Source organism: Vigna radiata, chromosome 2 (genome assembly GCF_000741045.1).
Source record: "Vigna radiata var. radiata cultivar VC1973A chromosome 2, Vradiata_ver6, whole genome shotgun sequence".
Taxonomy (NCBI): domain Eukaryota; kingdom Viridiplantae; phylum Streptophyta; class Magnoliopsida; order Fabales; family Fabaceae; genus Vigna; species Vigna radiata.
This window is the reverse complement of record NC_028352.1, coordinates 4,838,964-4,858,538: the sequence shown is the minus strand read 5'-3', so window position 1 is coordinate 4,858,538 and position 19,575 is coordinate 4,838,964. Positions and strand designations below refer to the sequence as shown.

The window sequence follows — 19,575 nt, the reverse complement described above, 5'->3', positions numbered from 1 at the left end:
ATCCATTAAAACGAATCAAAATCTCGAGATAGGAGCCATTTTGGTGAACCGGTCTCTTTCTGTTCACATTTCACCATCATCACACCCTTCACACTATTATCAAACCAGTTGCTGGAGGAAGAAGAAGAATAGAAAGAATAATTTAAAGATGCCCAGAACAAAAACTAACAGCGAAAACAAAGCTCAAGTTCTATTCTTCACCACACAACATAAATTACAACCTTTTACGAAAACACGACTACACTGAAGAAAATACAAGCATGTTCTTTTTTTTTTCTTATTTCTTTTCGCCAACTTTTCTTCTGCTCTGGAATGTTATTGAGGAGACAAGGGTTGAGTCACTAAACAATGACCCAAACAACGGTTTAGTCTCGTTTAGTGGCAAAAGATAACCTTGAGCTCGTGCGGTGAGGAACACTGGTGCATGAGAGAGGGGTTGTCGTGGGCGTAGGTGAAAGTGTTGGGGCACGCGTGCTTGAAGAAGGTGGAGTACACGGACTCCCGACACGTGTGGGGGCTGTTGAAGTGGTTCCTACAGCAGAGCTCGTCGGTGTGGAAAGCCTCGCACCCGCTCTTGCACGCGACGACGGGTCCATGAACGGCGGGGACACGGTGCTGCAGTACGGGGGGACACGTGGCTAGCAAGTCGGCGCGGCAACCGACCACCGGGCACACGCCTTTGCCCTCGTGTGGGGTCAGAGTCATGGGGACGTTGAACCCATCGACGAAGCTCACGCCGTAGGAGACGGAATCGCCGTTTCCGTGGTGGGCCTCTACTTGCGCCAGGGAGGCGGGAGGAGCACCACCGGCACCGTTGCACTGGAGACGGCCGCCGCAGTCACCGCTGGCACAGGAGAAGGCGGTGCCGGAGTGGGTGCAGCCAGTACGGGCCCAGACCCGGCCTGACCAGTGGACATCGGGGACGGGGATGGAGAGGTGGGTGAGGGTGTGGAGAGTAAATCCGCCGCCGGCGAGGACTGGATGGCCGGCGTTAGGTTGAATGGCTGGCCAAACGGTGTAGTTGCAGTTGTTAACTAATGTTAGGATAAGGGCACCTGTGGGTGAGGGAAGGATGGTGACAGCGAGGATGAAGAAGGTGCATAGAAACAGTGAAGAAGCCATGACTTGGTAGGTAATAATAATGAAAAATATAAGCACGCCGGAAAAGGCTATATTTTACAGTTATTTATAGAGGGTTTTGGATGAAGGTCTAAACTAGGTTGTTGGGTGTGTTACAGAGGATTATATTTTTTACTTTGTGAGACGGAATTGCCCTTTCCCTGTACATTTAAACGGCGTTGAAGTTTTGAATTTTGAATTTCGAATGAAGAGAGAAAGAAGGGGCAAAATTGATATAACAGAAAAATGGGAAGAGTGGGAATTGCAAACTAAGGGCCTGGAACCTTCGAGCGACACTCCCATGGTCTTCGGCTAAAACTGGAAGAATAAAAAAACTATAATTTTGTCAAAAGTTAAAGTTTAACGTACAAAATTCATATTATGTTTTTTTAGGATGTAGGTGTCTCACTTTATAATAATTATAATAATTAAAGTTACTCAAAAATTATATTGTTAATGTATATAATATATTTCACTAGAATGGCAAGTTAAAACTATTTTTCAATTTTTTTGTAATAGAATGATGGTATTTGCTAGAAATATGAATTATTGGTGTTATTCTCGAATTAAGTTTAAACTTTTTCTTTAAAAATATTCATTTTATTAAACTCTATATTTGTATGTAATTTTTTTCTTAACATTGGTTAGGTGAAAAAAGTTTGCATATATCAAGGACCTCGTAAATAGAGCTAGCTTGTTATCCTCTCCATTTTTCAAAAACGTTTTTGTTGTGACCAACTTACTAAACTATGACAAATTTCATTTGCATCCTGTTTTTTATCCCCACATATTTTATTGGAAATAAATAAATAATTAAACAAATAAATTATGGGACAAACGATTCATAACGTTTATAAGTGCTTATAATACCTTAAGATAACATTTTTTTGGGCTTTGTATTCGCATTGCTTGTTTAATCATGAAATTAGGCTATCTTTTCTTCTTCCACCCCTATTATTATTAACCGCACCCTCACTTACAAAAGTAATTAAAATACCCTCCCTCATTCCACCATGCCACTGCCACTGGCACCATTGCTGATAAAGCTCCTTATGGAATGTGTATCATGCGTTCTAGAAAACTAGTTTAGGAAGGTATCATGTATATCTCAGAAAGTTTGTTTCAAAAATCATGTTCTGAAAAACTCGCCTCAAATTGCATTTCACAAGGTATGCAAATCTTATTTTGAAAATCTTGTTTCAAAAATATATTTTGAATTTTTTAAAAAAATTATTTGAAATTCATTTCCTGAGTAAGTAATCTAAAACTTACTTTTTTACAAATGGTAAAATGATTATTTTAAAAGTTATGATGGTGCAGTTAAAAATTATGGGAGCACATAGAGAAAAAAAAATTAACATGGTGAAATAACCAGGCCCAACAAGTTACTGTATTGACCATAGACTCGTATGAACTTAGATTCATTCGAGTAGCAGACTTTCTTCATACACCTCACCTTTTCGTTTTGCACCCCAAATTTTACTGTGATGCTTATATAATCTTACAAAAAATATATAAAAATTATTAAATTAATTAGGTAAACACTAATCACTACTTTTTGAGCGATTTTGTTTTTCCTTCAAAGTAATTCTTCATACTTAGTTTATTTTGGTTGAAGCTTATAGGCATGTATTTATTTCGTTCTTTTTCATTTACATAGTTGTTTTTTGAGTTTTTCCGCCACAATAAGTCATATTTCGTTATTATGTTTCATTTTTTGTCCATATATTAAATTTGAAATCTGGTTTATGAAATTGGATATCAAATTTCAAAATCCGATTTGTAGAAATGGAAATTTGATTTAAGAACATTACTAGATTTTGAAATTTAATTTAAAAATATCTCTAATTTTAAAATATGATTTTGTAATTTGTCATATTTTGAAATTTGGTTTAGGAGTTTATTAAATTTCAAAATTCGACTTTGTAATCTTTTATATTTTAAAATTCCATTAAGGAATCTTCTAAATTTCAAAATTCGGTTTTTATTTTTACTTTTACTGATTTGGTGAGTTTTGTTCTATGAATTTATTTTTCATCTTGGAAAAAAAACATATATATTATTAGTATATGAAAATGGTAAAAAGTATAAAAAATACAAATTTAATGCTCAACTAAAAAAAAATGTGATTTTCCTCTTAAATTGATAACCAAACCATCTGTAATGAATATGTTACAAAAGAATCATATCCTAAGTGCTTCACATTTCTTCTATAAATTCCCTCTTCCTCTTCCAATTAATAATAATAATAATTATTATAATAATACAATTTTAAAAATTAATTTTTACTTTTCTCTCTCCTTATAATAATATAAATTATTATTTAAATTAGTTTTACTACTAAAAGTATTTTGATAATTTTTAATTTTTTTTGTAAAGTTATTTTTTTTTATTACATTGAATAAATTTTACACTGATTTTTATAAACTTTATTTTCAAATCCAGTGTTACTCAACTAAATCCTTTCAAATTCATCCACACACTCTTTTCAAAATCAATCCTTTAAAATCAACATAGCCTTAAAAAGAAATGGAGAAAGAAATTAATTAGTGGAAAAATTAAGAATGAAATATTGATGTTGAATTGAAAAGTAAAGTTAAAGGCTTTGTTTGGGTGGCTGCCATAACATTTTTAGCACATTTGTTTTGGTAGCATTTACATTTGATGATTGATTTGATTTAATTTCAATTCAAACAATCATAACAACCCTTGACTTTGTAACTAAAGATTTTCATCATGTTTCACATAAGTCAGCTTATCTACCATGCTAACCACTAGCTATAGCGCCTACTCAACTTCTTTACATAAACTTACAAACTTAACGAGAAAGCCAAGTTCGGTGAACAACGAACAACATTTGCAAGCATACACGTACTGTTGTTCACTTTCACTTGTCGGGAATACAAATGAAAAAAAAAAATTGAGAACGTAGAACTTTTTTGTTATTATTATTAGACTGACATAATTTTGAAACTCCTTCAATACTTCAAAAGTAATGTTTGATACTCTTTATGATATACCAATAGTTCCACATAACAAACTTAGGATAATAACAGTTATGTAACACTTCTTATTCAGTATATAACGTAGATATAGAAAAACTTAAATAGGTAAACTTTAAACCTCACAATTTCGTACAATTTTATTTTACTTAATATTTGATAAATATGTTAAGGTACCAATTTTGGTACAAACTTAACCTTAGAAAGAATAATCCAACCATAAAACACATAATTATCAAATTTTCGAATTAATTGATAAATTCAACGTTTTCAGACATGGTTTCCGAGTTAATTCGAAAATAAACTCGTTTTCTGCATAAATTTAGAAGAATCAACTGCAAAATCTAAATATTTATTTTTTTCGATTTTTACTTTTAAAAATAATATGACTATAAATTTTATTTATTTAAAATTATATAATTTTGTGACTTATTTAAATTAAGATTATTTATATAATTTTTTTTTCATCTAAATTAAACTCTTAGAAATTTATAAATTAAGTTTACAAATTGAATTTATTCGATTTTCACAAGTTTATCGATTCTCACAAATTTCCATAAATTTTTGAATTTGATAATCTTATCAAACATTTCTAGATGCGCGCAACTTAAATTCTATGAAAACGGTATTGAAGGGATAATATATATCCCCATATATATATATATATATATATATATATATATATATATATATATATATATATATATATATATATAATATTATTAGAAAGGATGCCGACATAACGGCGAAAGCACTCAAGAGATAAATAATGGCAAGTACTTGTAAAATTATCACGGAAGCAATGATAACAGAGAAATGATCACGGATTAGAAGTCAATCCATAATGAGGATAAAAACAGATTCTCGATCTTTTATAGTCAGTGCGTAATGGCATAGGATTCCTGGGCATCTTTTTACAAACATTCTCACATCAAATTTCAAGTTTCTTCATGATTATATGATACCAAAAAATATAGCATATAAAAGCAGCAAAATGCTCGTCACATTCTCATTAAGGCTGCAACACTCTTCTTATTCACTCCAAGTATGCCACTGATGAGAAGACAAGTCTTCATCCAGCTTCTCTTTGCATGGCTTCTGCTCCCAGCTTCTGCACTCAATCACGTCACTGCTGATGTTCAGGCTATGCAGTCAGGTATTCCATTTCTACATTCTTCTGCTTATACCTCTGAAACTATTTTCTTCTGTATGTTCGGTGTTCGTCTATTTTGTCATTCACAAACTGATGAGAAATGACTTAGCAATGGTAATTGCGAGTAATTCTATCTCACGTCATTTTATACTTCTGTACTCAGTTCATTTCAAGCTCAGAACCCCACAGCCGCAAACTGGGCATGCCATTCCTTCATGGGTTAGTAAATATACTTGTACTATTATATATACACACACACATACATATTAATATTTTTACTGAATTTGCATGATAAAATTATGATTTGAACAACCAAAATCACAGGTTAATGAAAAGAGGCGTAAAAGCCCATCGGGGCCTAACCCAATAGGGAATCAACGCCCGCCATCTAAACCATAGAGGTCGGAAACATGGATTCAGCATCGGCGTTCAATAGCTGTTTGAGATCAATGGATTGGTATAGAATAGCAATTCTACTGTTGGGAGCATTGTGTGTGTACAAAATGGTAATTAATTGAATATTTGTACTTTATCATCTAATGCATTGACCTCGCATAAAGGAAAGCAATTCTCTATTTATTAACTAACCAGCTTTTGTGTTAAGTTTCTTGAGCAATTCTTGGCCTAAGCGTATGTAAAATGACACACAAGGTCTTAAACCAAAATGTCTTCCCTGATTTAATAGCTCAGCTCCGATTTCGAAAACCTCTTTTGCTCTACCGGTCTATACATTCCGCTTCGTATACTATTTTAGAACAATGAAATCTGATTCCATTCAACAATATCTTTTCGATGTACAGGACTACTGTGCTGTTAACAGTCAGCAGCCAACAATTTTGTAATGCAAGATTTTATGCTCCCTAGTTTCCCTGGAGAGGGATCTTGGTTGAAAGAAATTTAACAACGAAACAAAGATATAACGCTGGAATAAATTACGTATATTTAATCAATTGCCAACCCAAAAATGATATAATCTCTTGAGATATACAAAACTCACTATAACTACAAACAACCGTGTGCGGCGGTCCTTTATACAGCACGCTTCCGCTTCGAACGCTTGCTTCTTCTTTCCCTAGAATTAATTTGAGCCTCTTCACCAACTTTGGAAGCATAGGCTCCTTCTGCAACTTCTGGTTCCTGTAACAATGTAACTTAGTATTGGGAATTTTATCTTAGAATGAACATTCTAAACAATCTCAAAACAATAAAATATAAATACATGAAAAGACATCACTGTCACTTTATATATACAACAGAATCAGTACATGAAAAGACCAAACTTTGATCATGTGCAACACAGAAATTAAAACAGGTAAAGAAAATTTCAAACTTCAATCTATGGCTGGACAGTTATTTTTCACACATGCAGGAAAATTAACAAGATGTTTCATCTTAGAAAAGATTGGAAATTGAGATAGTTAGACATTGTTCTATGTATAACATTGAACTTATAAAGATTCTTGTGCAATATCAAATCATGATAATAAACTCCACAAGCGAAATACCTTGCCATCACTATCTATGTCCGAGCCATCATCAGAAGCAGAAACAGATGCCAGAGGCTGAACATCTTCCACAGGCAGTGCCTTGCTTAACTTTTTCTTCTTTTCCTCTTCTTTTAACTGCTTAAACCTGTAGATCACCAATTTATTATCCAACAGCAGTTGAAACTCTGCATCACGTACCAGAAAACACTAACCTTTCACCGCCTTTTGCCGGCTGCAAGTCAGATCTTTTAGCTCGTCCTGCAGTAATAATCCCACTGGCATTTTCATTCACAACAGGCTTTGCACCCCCCAATTTGCGCAACCATACTTGTTGAGCTGTGCTCAGGACATTGTTTATAAACCTAGCAAAGGAAACACAACACCAATCAACAAAGAAATTTTGTTTTACTTTACTCCCGTTAGCACACAAGCGAAGTTGTCCAGACCATCTACCTAATCTAAAATTGTAATCATGAAAAAGCATTCACTTGATGAAAATGCTATCATTTCCACCAAAAGAATGTAAGCTCTTATGCATTTTTTCCATGTATTTTTTTTGTTGCATGCCTATCAAGGAAATTGTTTCTGAAATAAAGTGTAGTGAAAACACAATTGCTAAAGTTTGCTTACCAAATTGGACATACCTAGATAGTGTACAAGATAAATATATTTGCAACCAATAATAAAGCAAAGAATGTTTGAAGTTATGGCTAAATCACAAAAAATTAAAATGTGTACACTGTAAAAGTTGGTATCAATATAGTTTTTGAAACAACTGACCAGTAAATTGTTAATCCTGATGGGACAGATAGTGAGAAGTAGCCGATCATGAGTGGAAGAAACTTTAAAATAAGAAGTTGATTCTTTTGAGAAGGATCTGTCTGTCAAAAGAAATCTTTTAGGTTGTGATCATAAAATAAAAATGAAACGGAAGAGAACTGATGTGTTTACCTCAGGTGGTTTCATGATTTCCATTGAAACATATTGAGAAACAACAAGAAGAATGGGTAAAACAAGATATGCTGCAGTATCTTGCCAACCCAAAGGTGGATGCCCATCCTGAATAACAAATTTTTGTTATGATACTGTATAAAGATAATAAGAAAGTACAAAATCAATTTACAAAGTTTGCTATTTATTTCCTCTTGATACAGGACTTCAACAAGTGAACAATCCATCCTATAACTTCATCATTCCAACAATGAGAAAACAATCTTCTAGCTAAAAGATCATAATGCCAAACTCATAGGAATTGGAAAAAAGGCCAACTACTTTTTATTTCATCTACAAAGAAAAAGATGTCTCACCACAAAGGGAAAAAGCCAAGAAATTCCAGCTCCACTTTGCCTAGCAGCAATGGTAGTAGGACCAGCCAAAGAAGGTATCCAAAAGAAACCCTCGGTTAATAGTCCCTTCAAATTAAAGGTTTCCATAATTAACAAAATAAACATTTTCTGTGAATAATTTGTCCGTCAAAATTTCTGCTCAAATAATAAAAGCTAATAGTGAGTAATTACCTCATTTGCCACATTTGACAATGCTTGGTAGAGACCAATCCAGACTGGAATTGTGGCCAAAGTAGGTAAACAACCTATACAAATTGATGCCATTGCAGTAGAAGTTGAGTCTATACGTCAGTAGATGAATAGAATATGTACAAAATCCAAACTAAGATAATATGGCTATTTACTGATTATTAAAAGAAAGGTCAGGGGCAATATGGATGAACAAAATAAAATTAAATAATTACTGTTGATAAGAACTCTTACTTCAAAACCATATATTTTTTGTCATCATACACAAGCACAGTCGTTTTATTATGAACGTAGAACCAATGCTTACTAGCTTCATGAGTCAAGGTACTATTATTCAAAAACACAGTGTTGAAGAGCATGCACCGAAACTAAGAGCAAAAGTACCTGCCAATGGATTAACCCCAGCCTGCCGATATAGCCTTGATGTCTCAAGTTGTATTCTTTCCTTAAAAAGAGGCCAAGAAAATGAATAGTTTAGAAAGAACGACGTTATAAGATAAAATGAATCAATATTTACTCAAGATCAAAATGGATGCTTAATAGCCAACAACACTCCTCACCTGATTGCCAGCATATCTTTCTTGAATAGCCTTAATTTTTGGTTGAAGATTTTGCATAGCCAATGTAGATTCAACCTGTATAGATTTAATTAAAATCCTCAGTTCTTGTAATCAAGCAAAACATATTGTTAGACTTGAGATTAGAACAGAAAATATATTTCTAGAGAGCTTATCAGATCCCTCTCAGAATCTTCTATTTATAATAAAGAACTGATACAAGAGTACATGGAAGATTAAGGAATTGCACTAGACACCTAGGTGCAGAACTAGGTACTACTATAGGTACAATTAATAATAAATAGCACACTACACCCTAAGTAGGTTTAATGATGATACATAGATGTACTTATTCTAACACTTAACAAGTAGGTTTATATCTAACTCAGCCTCACAAAACCGGTTTTTAAAATGAAGATTGTACCTTACTTATATATTATAGACTAATTTCTAGTAGACATAGGATCTCCAACACATATTGAGAGATCAAACATATATAGTTTGTGATCTTGTTCAAAACGTTTTCATAGAGTATGTCAGGCTTCGAAGAATAAAATATTCCTTTCATTCCAATGTGATGGGAAAAAATTGTTTCAAACAAAGTGATTTACATAATTTAAAGGTTGCAGCAAATTCGTAAATTTACCATGCTTCCTTTGGCCCTAGAAATTGCTTAATTTGTACCAACCTGTTGCTTTGTCAAGGGAAGTGTGGCAGCCTTAACTATAACAGTGAGTAATATGATAGCAAATCCATATGTATAAGGCACATGCACAGCAGAAAGGCCATCCTTCAACACCTGAAAACCAAAACAAAAACATATAAGTACCTGAATAATAACAAGCGAACATTTAGTAATAAAATGATAAATTCATCAAATTATTAAAACAGAAGAAGTAAGGGAGCTTCCTATAGTTAGGTATTTTGTTTTCCTCTTTTCTTTTGTTATAAATAACATCAATTGTAAACAAAGGACCATGCCAAGTGAATTGTGTAGTTCGTAAACTGTCTCGCAGAAGTTAGAATACCATTATAAACAAACAGCACTATTTACTATTCCAAGTATAGCTTCCCATGAAACAAATAATATATTACAGCATGAAATTTCAATCGAATTCACAGCTGAAAAGCGAGCACTGAGCACATGTCCTGCAAAATATCATCTCAGGAACAGAAGTTGCCACGAATTTAACAATATTAGCATCATTCTCTATTCTCTAGGTTCGAAAAAGTTCTCTGCAAATTTATAGGGAAAAATATATAAAAATGTAAAATGAATAGAGGTTTTCCTATTAACTAAGTCAACTTTTACAATCTTCTATTGAAGTTCTCTTATCTGATTTCTCTAAAAGCTGAAGTGTGTAAGTTGATTAAGCTTACGAGAGAAGTTTATTTTTCTATGATAGAACTTTATCCAAACAAGCGTCTAGTAAACCTCAGCCTTAGCTAAATAAAATTCTCAGTGAACATTTACAGGAGAAGAACATACCATACTGAATTAAACTTCTCCCATAAGTTAATTAGCTTATACATGGATTAATTTATAGACGCTCGTTTCTCCAACATTCTATTTAAGTGATGCATGAACTAGTTTTAACTAACACGGAATAAGCTTAATTCATATTTACTACATTACCTTCTTATTTTCTTCTTACATAGAAGTCTATCCAAACATCACTTAGTTCAGCATCAACGATCTCTCTCCTTAATAAGAACTCAACGAACCAAGAGTATATCATAACAATATCTAAGCAAGCCACACGATCTCGAGAAACATAAGTTCTATGAATTTCGAGGCTCGTGCTCCGCAAGTGACACGTCACACAACTCGCTAACTTTTATCAAATGCCAAACGATCCCTATTCAGGAAGTTAAAAACTAACATGCACGAGTACGAAGTTTACCTTGAGAATAGCCTCCATGGCTTCGGAGATGAAGCCGAACCAGCCTCCGTTCTTCTGCACCGCAGCATCAGTGGCGGGAGCAGCCGGGTCCGCCGCAACCGCAGCATCAGCGAGAGTGTAAAGAAGGCCTTCAGCTCTGGTGGCGATACCGACGAAGTCGATGGAGTGGCTTATGGAGTGGAGAGGGGGGATTTGGTGGAGGTTGACGTGGACCTTGGTGGCGACAAGCCTGGTAGTGGTGCGGTGGTGGTGTTGGAGCGAGGGAAGAGGCGTGCCGAGGAACGAAGGAGACGAAATGAGTGTATTCGCCATGGATGAGAAGCTTTCGAAGGAGATTGTGCAGAGGATGGTTCAGCTTCTCATAACGGATTAGAGATGAGGGAATATTTTCCGAATTATCCCCATTTTCTGCGAGGCAATGACAAGGTGCACGATGGCTAGAGCCAGATTTTCCTCTCCGTTTTCAGCCACCGACTGAGTGACACGTCACAAGATTAGGGGTTCTATGGTCATTTTGTAGATATTTCGTTTCAGCTAATGGAAAATGGCAAGTGGCTACTCTTCTCACAGCCTCGGTACTGTACTGTTGGAATTTTTGCTTATATCATAAGAGTTAATTTTATTCAAAAGCATGAAACTATATGTTTTAAGAAAATTAAATTGATGGATTAATCCATTTTATTACATACAGATTTTATGAGAGAAAACGTTATTTAAAATAAATTTTCACGTTTTCTTATTTAAATTTGGTATATTCAAAACGAAATATAAAAAAAAAAAAAACAAATTGGATTTTTCTTTTGATATGTCGATATAATTTAATTTTTCTTTTGCTAACTGTTATTTGGACACTAGTTAGATTAATCATGCTTTAAAAAAGGCAACATGTTTGTTTATAAGTATATTTTGTATTAACTAATTTATTAGATGATTTAATTAATTAAGTTATGACTAACAAATAAAAGATTTATCGTGTATAAATTATGAATAATATTTTAATTTATTGAGAAATCAAGTTACAAAAATTTAAAACTTAAGAAAAGAGTTATATAAAAGAATAATGTTCTTTATTTATACACACGTATATTTTTTTCTGTTTTTAATTTTATTAAAGAAAATAAAAAAAATAACCTAAGATGTTATACAATATGAAAAGTATATACAAATTAATCTAAATTATTTCTAATAAATAAGCTTTTTTCTTTACTAATTTAAATAGAATTCTACATAAAATTAAGAATTATTTTATCAATGAAAAAATTGATTGCTCATTAAGAAGTAATTTGTTTTTGGTTTCATGATCTAAGATTAAGTATTATCCCTACATTCTTAAAGCTTGATAAAGTAATTGTCGGACTCGTGGTTAAAATTATGACAAAAAAACTGCAGTTAAAGAAGCTAGTTACAATTTATAAAAGTTTATAGTTCTAAGAAAGCAATGCATTCCACATATAAGTAGGACCAGTGGCAAATTCAACGACCATAATACGAGAGTAAACGACGTTTTATTTTAAATTACATACATGAATAAACACAAAATCATATTTTTAAAAGTAGTCAAACTTTTGTTTGATTGCACCCATATATGCTTATAATTATTAGGCATAGTTTCGTGCGAGATGAGGTATAGTTCGAGTCATATTTAATTTATAGAATTTTGATTGTATAAAACGTTATACCTTATTAACAATTACAATTTTCTTATAATAACAAATAAATAATAAAAATAAAACATATGATTACTCATGAAAAAAAATCGAAGTACAATAAATAAAAAGTAAAAAAATATGAAAATTTATGATAAAATAAAAAAATATTGAAATGAAAACAATAATAGGTAAAAAAAAAAAAAACATAGAAGATGTTACTGTGTCAATAGGAGCGTGGAGTTTAGCGAAATCCAATTGGTCTGTTATCTAAAAGGCATAGAAGATGTTATTGTCTCAGCCAATAGCGCGGGAGAATCACAAAGACAATCTATCCAATACGTGGAAAAGGCGACGGCGACTCGTCAACGGTTATAAGAATCTTAGTTTAAGCGTGTTTGGATACAACGCGTGCCAAGCCACCGTGGATTCGAAATCGGAAAATTCTGGAACCACCTAGAGGACGTAGGAAATACCCCACACGCCCCACGCAATACCTCGCTTTTTCCCAACTCCAATTTCATTAGGAAACAAAATATCCAACCGTCCAAACTTTCTGATCCAACGGTACGCAACCCACCGAACCTTCCAGAATTTTAAAGGATTCTTTAAAACTCACCACTTCCTTCTTTCCTCCCAAATTCAGTTCAAGAAATTGCCGGAAGTTTTAATTCCTTTTTCTACAATTCGAGTTTTAATTCCGTTAGGGAAAACAGTTAGCAGAAAATATGGCCGGTAAAGGCGAGGGTCCTGCGATCGGAATCGATTTGGGAACCACCTATTCTTGTGTCGGCGTTTGGCAGCACGATCGTGTTGAAATCATAGCCAATGATCAGGGTAACAGAACTACTCCATCCTACGTGGCTTTCACTGACTCAGAACGGTTGATCGGCGATGCGGCGAAGAACCAGGTCGCTATGAACCCAACCAACACCGTTTTCGGTAAGCACTCTCATATCATCCTGTAGTACCTTGCTTATCCGCAGTTGTCGTCACTTTAATTGATTTCTTAGTCAACTTGTCGAGATTTATGTCGATCTAGGTCAAGTTTTAATTCTCTCTAATATAACTGCTGTCAGTCAGTATTATTGTCATGATTCTTTCGTTTTTATTTGCATAAAGACAATTAAGAGAAGTGAAGTTATGTAGTTAGTTTTTGTGTTTCTAAGAGTTCACTTGACAAAAATAAGCCGTGTAAAAGAATCTTTGGTTATGCAATTAGATTGTTAGTCGATTTTGGTAGCTGCGTTTTAGTGATGTAAGGTTTATTAAACAATCACATAATTTAACTGGTTTGATTTTGCATGGTTAGTTTGAAGCACTTAATTGAACTGTTTAGATTTTGCATGATAAGTTGAAGCACTTGATTAGCTGTTTTGTGTTTCCATGATAGTTTTGGTTAAATGATTACTTGATTGAATTACCCGTGCAAAAGCGTCCTCAATTATCAGACAATTATTATTTTTTTTTCTTTTTCAAATCATTTGCTGATTGTGTTGATTTGATTTGGCGCAGATGCTAAGCGTTTGATTGGTAGGCGTTTTAGTGATGCTTCTGTACAGAGTGACATAAAATTGTGGCCGTTCAAAGTGATTTCTGGTGCCGGTGACAAACCTATGATTGTGGTGAATTACAAGGGGGAGGAGAAACAGTTTTCCGCTGAAGAAATATCTTCCATGGTTCTAATCAAGATGAAGGAGATTGCGGAGGCCTTTCTCGGATCCACGGTGAAAAATGCCGTGGTTACTGTCCCCGCTTACTTCAATGACTCACAGCGTCAAGCTACCAAGGACGCTGGGGTCATTTCAGGGCTCAATGTCATGCGTATTATCAATGAACCTACTGCGGCTGCCATTGCTTACGGGCTTGACAAAAAGGCCACTAGCTCTGGGGAGAAGAACGTGCTCATATTTGACCTTGGTGGTGGGACTTTCGATGTGTCCCTTCTCACCATTGAGGAAGGAATTTTCGAGGTGAAAGCCACCGCTGGTGATACTCACTTGGGAGGTGAAGATTTTGATAACAGAATGGTGAACCATTTCGTTCAGGAGTTCAAGAGGAAGAACAAGAAGGATATCAGTGGAAATGCGCGAGCATTGAGGAGGTTGAGAACTGCATGTGAGAGGGCGAAGAGGACTCTCTCTTCCACCGCTCAAACCACCATCGAGATTGATTCCTTGTATGAGGGTATTGACTTCTACACAACCATCACCCGTGCGAGATTTGAAGAGCTGAACATGGATCTCTTCAGGAAATGCATGGAGCCCGTGGAGAAGTGTTTGCGAGATGCGAAGATGGATAAGAGCACAGTCCATGATGTTGTTCTTGTCGGTGGTTCCACCAGAATACCCAAGGTTCAACAGTTATTGCAGGACTTCTTCAATGGGAAGGAGCTCTGCAAGAGCATCAACCCCGATGAAGCCGTTGCCTATGGTGCTGCAGTGCAGGCTGCTATTCTCAGTGGTGAGGGTAATGAGAAAGTTCAGGATCTTCTGTTGTTGGATGTTAGCCCTCTCTCCCTTGGTTTGGAGACAGCAGGAGGTGTCATGACTGTGTTGATTCCCAGAAACACAACCATTCCCACCAAGAAGGAGCAGGTGTTTTCAACCTACTCGGACAACCAGCCCGGTGTGTTGATTCAGGTCTATGAAGGTGAACGTACGAGGACTCGCGATAACAATTTGCTCGGAAAATTCGAGCTCTCTGGAATTCCTCCTGCCCCGAGAGGTGTTCCCCAGATCAATGTGTGCTTTGATATGGATGCCAACGGTATATTGAACGTGTCTGCAGAGGACAAGACCACTGGACAAAAGAATAAGATAACAATTACCAACGACAAGGGTAGGCTTTCCAAAGAAGAGATTGAAAAGATGGTGCAGGAAGCTGAGAAATACAAGGCGGAGGACGAGGAGCATAAGAAAAAGGTGGAAGCCAAAAATTCATTGGAAAATTATGCCTATAACATGAGGAACACAATTAAAGATGAAAAGATTGCTTCCAAGTTGCCTGCTGATGATAAGAAGAAAATAGAAGATGCTATTGATCAAGCCATTCAATGGCTCGATGGGAACCAACTTGGTGAGGCTGATGAATTTGAGGACAAGATGAAGGAGTTGGAGAGCATATGCAATCCCATCATCGCTAAGATGTACCAAGGTGCTGGTGGTGATGCTGGTGGAGCCATGGATGAGGATGGTCCTGCTCCTGCCAGTGGAAGCGGTGCTGGACCCAAAATTGAGGAAGTCGATTAAGCAGAACAATTGTCATGGGTTGTTCTTGATTTTGCTAAGACCCTAAGATATCATTTCTGTTCTCAAAGTGTTTTAATTGGAATTTTACTTTACTTTTCTTCTTTTTCTTCATTAATGTACTTTTTCCTGTTTCAATGTACACAATCATATGAAGTTTGCCCATTTATAGGGTAGCGTTTCAATTATGATGGCTGGCCACACGAAACTAAGAACATTACAAGTGGTTGAAAAATGGTTAGCAAAACAACCTTTACTTATCTTTTCAAGCTGTTTTTATGACCTAAAATATTTAAATTATCACATTTTCTAGTTTAAAATGATTTCATGTGGGCAACATGGATGAATATGGTCCAATAAAAAGATTAGACAATTTTAAGAAAAATATTGAGAAACTTCCCTCCAAAAAACCAACTTATGTTCTATACCATTTATGTTGTTATTACTAATGTTATTTTTTGAGCTAATTAATGGTCTTTATTCCTTTATTGTGTTAATACAGAATTTTTGTTTTATGGTTGTTGTTTTTTTCATCTTTTCAAATAAAAATTATAAACTATCTTAAATTATTTTTTACTGTAGAAATAATAGTTAATTATTTTTAGTTTAAATTTTCTACATTCACATCTAATTGTTTTACTAGAATAATTGCTAAAGAAATTATTATAAAAAATTATTTTTACCTTATCATTAAAAGACATTATAATTTTTATTTTTTATTCATTACCGTTTTAGTGACAACAAGCAATTGCATTATTAAAAATTTCTATGGATGAATGGTCATTGATATAATAATATTTATTGTCATAGGTATTTGTAAAGTTTATTAGTTTAAAAAGTTGAACATGATTAGTTTTTTTAATGTCAATAGTATGTAAGGAGAAAAAAAAAAATACAAGAATAAAATGAGATACATTAAAGAGAAGAGAAGCAAAGTGAAGAAATTTGATTTTTTTTTTTATAGTTTTAAGCTTTGCGAAAAACTTCTTTATAAACTTTTATTCCTATGCATCCTGAGAGTTTTTCTTAATCCCTAAATAAATAATGTAATTTGACTTTTATATTTTTGAACAGGGTTAAATATGTTTTTCGTCCCCCAACTATTGGTCGTTTTTGTGTTTAGTCCCTCCTTCAAAATATAGTACAATTTAGTCCTTCAACTTTAGAAAACTCTGGTATTAGTCCTTTTTACCAATTTTTTTTTTTAATGTTATTTGTTGTTTCAAACGCGTTTCTCAGTTAACATTGAAGCAAAAATGTGTAAATAATCCAAATACTATAATGTAACGTGCTTGAAATAGTAAATAAAGTTTAAAAGATTTGGTAAAAAAGACTAAAACCATAGTTTTCTAAAGTTGAAGGACTAAATTGTACTATACTTTGAAACAGGAACTAAACACAAAAACGGCCAATAGTTGGGGGACGAAAAACATATTTAACCCTTTTGAATATGATACTGACAGGGTTAAGAAAGTTTTCTTGAATAGTTGTTATGTGAAAGTTGAGTAAAAGAAGTTGTCTAAAAATACTTATTTTTATCAATAAAATTGGTGTTCGAAGTTTCATATCAATTAGAAATAAAATCAATTTATAATATATAAGTGGATGCAAACCTCATCTTATAAACTAGTTTTGTAGAAGTTGATTTAAATTTAAAGATCATTTCATAATAAAAAAAATCTTGACCAAATTGTTAAGACTTTTTATAAAAGTTTGGAGAAGTTAACAAAGAATAATTGAGAGATTAAGTAAAAAAAATACATTTTTCATTAGTTAGGCATGACACCTTATAATACTCTGTTTACTTGTTGGAAGTGAAACTTGATATGTTTATAAAAATCTGGATTTAATCTTACATTAAGAACAACTAATATAAATGTTATTTATTACTTTCCCTTAACTTTTCTTGTTTGATTATTGTAACCAAGTTTAAAATATGATTTAAGTGTTTATAAAAGTCACATGATGTTTACAAATTTCTCCATTCAACCTTTTTTTTTATCATTTGATTATTCATCAAAGAGTTTGATCTTTTCATCTATATCTATATCATTTCAATACTATTATATAAAGAGATTATTACTTTAGTTTCTACATTTTATTTTTCAATTTTACTCTTAACAACCACTTTTTGAAATTCAAATAGTTATTCATAATTAAAATTTTATTTTCTAATTTTATCCTTTTAATATGTTTTTCTTAATTCAAATAATTTTTTATAATAAAATCAATTTACATAATAAATAAAAATTATATAAATTATTTATTTTTTAATTAATGAAAATAGTTTTATAGTTTCTTTTTCTGCAATAAAAAAAGAGTAGACACATATTAAATATTTTTTTCTTTTTCGTGTACACAATTTTTTCTATTTTTATCCTTTAATTAATCATTATTTTTTATTAAAAGGCTTACATTTTCATTTTTACTCTTCATATTACTGCTAATTTTAATTTAATTATTTTATCCTTTAAATCATTATTTTTTTTAATTAAATTAATTATCCGCAATAAAAAAATACACATATTACACTGGTATTTAATAAAAAATATAAATAAAAACAAATTTCGTAATATTCTCTTAAAAAAATATCATAAAATACAATTAAACACATTATAATTTATAAACACACCGTGTTTTATACACACTAATATTTCACTTAACCTTCACTATTATCATCATCGTTATCTTATAGACAACTATTATTATTATTACTATATGATAATCACCATCACTTTCGCTTGCATAATTATACTTCCATAATTATTATTGTTATTATCATTTTTTTATCACTACTATCATATTATCTTTATGGTAATAACTACCATTATGTCAATAACGTTATATCATTATTTTTTTTATAATTATGTTAAAAATTGTTACCATTTTACTGATATTACTACCACTTAATATTATAATTTGTGGTGAACAATCGTCACCATGTTATTTTTGTTCTCATTATTCTCACTATTATTATTATTATTCTATATAGTCTTTATTTTCATTATTATTATTTTATTATCATTATAATATTTTATTATTATTATTTTCGTGATCATGCCACGAAAATAAAGTTGAGATAGAAAGTGACGTTTATTTTCTTAGAAACTTAATAATTTGTGAAAAGAAAATATTGATGATTCCCTCCCTTTAAAAAGCTTAGAAATGATACTATTCTAGATTTTTTCATTTTTTCAACAATTACTTTCGTAAAATTATGATAAATTATAATTATATTTTTCACATAAAATTTTTCTTTTTAATCCTTTTCAATATACAATGGAAGCATGCATTATTCTAAGATTCAACGGACAAGGTTAAAAACTTCTTAGCAGAACAGAAATATGTTTAATTTAATGTAATGTATGCAAAAACATATTTTCATCGTACAAGGAAATATATAAAAATCGCATGAATCATTCAATCAGTTAATATACTGGTTTAAGATTCAGTCGAGATTTAACTGATATTGATCATATTATTTTAATAAAAAAAAATACAACTATATTCAAAAGATATAATAATATAATTTTATGATTCTAAAAATTGTTTATCTAATAGTTTTATATGTTTGAAAGTTAAGATTAAAGATAACTTAAATATACATTTTTCTTCAATTTTTTAACATGTGTTTTTAAGAATAAAATAAGGATGAAACTTTAAATTTCATAACAGATAATACTTTATTGACCTTAATTATGTTATTTAAATTTAAAATGGAAAAAAAAAATTAAAACATATGCTAATAATTAAAACATAATACTTGAGATCATACTAATTATGACTGGTTAGAACACTCATAATTTCAAATAGATTCCTTTCTTTTTCAATGTCTCAATTGAGTCCTTATTTTTATAAAATTAAATCAATAGGATCTTTCTGTCAAATTGAGATGATGTGGTTAAGAAGGGTATGCTACAGTAT

At 32.5% G+C, this 19,575-nt stretch overlaps 4 protein-coding genes across 7 annotated transcripts; 2 read left to right on the top strand and 2 right to left on the bottom strand.

Annotated features, from left to right (window-relative positions):
- Nucleotides 1-165: 165 nt before the first annotated feature.
- On the bottom strand, nt 166-1,179 carry LOC106755125 (osmotin-like protein). Its single transcript, XM_014637225.2, has one exon. The coding sequence runs from the start codon at nt 1,120-1,122 to the stop codon at nt 376-378; it is 747 nt and encodes a 248-aa protein (XP_014492711.1). The 5' UTR covers nt 1,123-1,179; the 3' UTR covers nt 166-375.
- Nucleotides 1,180-4,966: 3,787 nt separating this feature from the next.
- LOC106756350 (inner membrane protein PPF-1, chloroplastic) lies at nt 4,967-11,289 on the bottom strand. Of its 2 annotated transcripts, XM_022778441.1 has the most exons (12): nt 10,758-11,289; nt 9,542-9,652; nt 8,857-8,931; nt 8,681-8,741; nt 8,279-8,352; nt 8,069-8,173; nt 7,713-7,820; nt 7,542-7,642; nt 6,974-7,123; nt 6,780-6,906; nt 6,272-6,411; nt 4,967-5,470 (listed from the first exon to the last, which is right to left on the bottom strand). In XM_022778441.1, the coding sequence occupies exons 1-11, from the start codon at nt 11,067-11,069 to the stop codon at nt 6,304-6,306; spliced, it is 1,332 nt and encodes a 443-aa protein (XP_022634162.1). In that variant the 5' UTR covers nt 11,070-11,289; the 3' UTR covers nt 4,967-5,470; nt 6,272-6,303. The 2 variants fall into 2 exon arrangements, with proteins under 2 accessions (XP_022634162.1, XP_014494224.1); XM_014638738.2 differs by lacking the exon at nt 4,967-5,470 and having other exon boundaries at nt 6,023-6,411; nt 10,758-11,288.
- Nucleotides 5,135-10,737, top strand: LOC106756351 (CLAVATA3/ESR (CLE)-related protein 46). 3 transcript variants are annotated; one of them, XR_002667144.1, is made up of 4 exons: nt 5,135-5,277; nt 5,438-5,493; nt 5,599-5,780; nt 10,721-10,737. XR_002667144.1 is itself a non-coding variant. In XM_014638739.2 (3 exons), exons 1-3 carry the CDS (start codon nt 5,169-5,171, stop codon nt 5,671-5,673), a joined length of 240 nt encoding a protein of 79 aa, XP_014494225.1. In that variant the 5' UTR covers nt 5,141-5,168; the 3' UTR covers nt 5,674-5,893. The 3 variants fall into 3 exon arrangements, 1 of the variants encoding a protein (XP_014494225.1); XR_002667143.1 differs by lacking the exon at nt 10,721-10,737 and adding an exon at nt 7,916-8,056; XM_014638739.2 differs by lacking the exon at nt 10,721-10,737 and having other exon boundaries at nt 5,141-5,277; nt 5,599-5,893.
- A 1,759-nt stretch (nt 11,290-13,048) lies between the features above and the next one.
- LOC106756126 (heat shock cognate 70 kDa protein 2) lies at nt 13,049-15,838 on the top strand. The gene is made up of 2 exons (NM_001317272.1): nt 13,049-13,345; nt 13,919-15,838. Exons 1-2 carry the CDS (start codon nt 13,132-13,134, stop codon nt 15,652-15,654), a joined length of 1,950 nt encoding a protein of 649 aa, NP_001304201.1. The 5' UTR covers nt 13,049-13,131; the 3' UTR covers nt 15,655-15,838.
- Nucleotides 15,839-19,575: the final 3,737 nt, after the last annotated feature.

Bases quoted from the DNA above. Each gene is read 5' to 3' on its own strand.
- LOC106755125 (XM_014637225.2), bottom strand. From the start codon at position 1,122: ATGGCTTCTTCACTGTTTCTATGCACCTTCTTCATCCTCGCTGTCACC.
- LOC106756351 (XM_014638739.2), top strand. From the start codon at position 5,169: ATGCCACTGATGAGAAGACAAGTCTTCATCCAGCTTCTCTTTGCATGG. The intron at 5,278-5,437 runs GTATTCCATTTC...TTCTGTACTCAG, and splicing joins TGTTCAGGCTATGCAGTCAG to TTCATTTCAAGCTCAGAACC. The intron at 5,494-5,598 runs GTTAGTAAATAT...CCAAAATCACAG, and splicing joins GGCATGCCATTCCTTCATGG to GTTAATGAAAAGAGGCGTAA.
- LOC106756350 (XM_022778441.1), bottom strand. From the start codon at position 11,069: ATGGCGAATACACTCATTTCGTCTCCTTCGTTCCTCGGCACGCCTCTT. The intron at 7,821-8,068 runs GTGAGACATCTT...TTTGTTATTCAG, and splicing joins CTTGGCTTTTTCCCTTTGTG to GATGGGCATCCACCTTTGGG. The intron at 6,907-6,973 runs GTTAGTGTTTTC...GGTGATCTACAG, and splicing joins CCGGCAAAAGGCGGTGAAAG to GTTTAAGCAGTTAAAAGAAG.
- LOC106756126 (NM_001317272.1), top strand. From the start codon at position 13,132: ATGGCCGGTAAAGGCGAGGGTCCTGCGATCGGAATCGATTTGGGAACC. The intron at 13,346-13,918 runs GTAAGCACTCTC...GATTTGGCGCAG, and splicing joins CCCAACCAACACCGTTTTCG to ATGCTAAGCGTTTGATTGGT.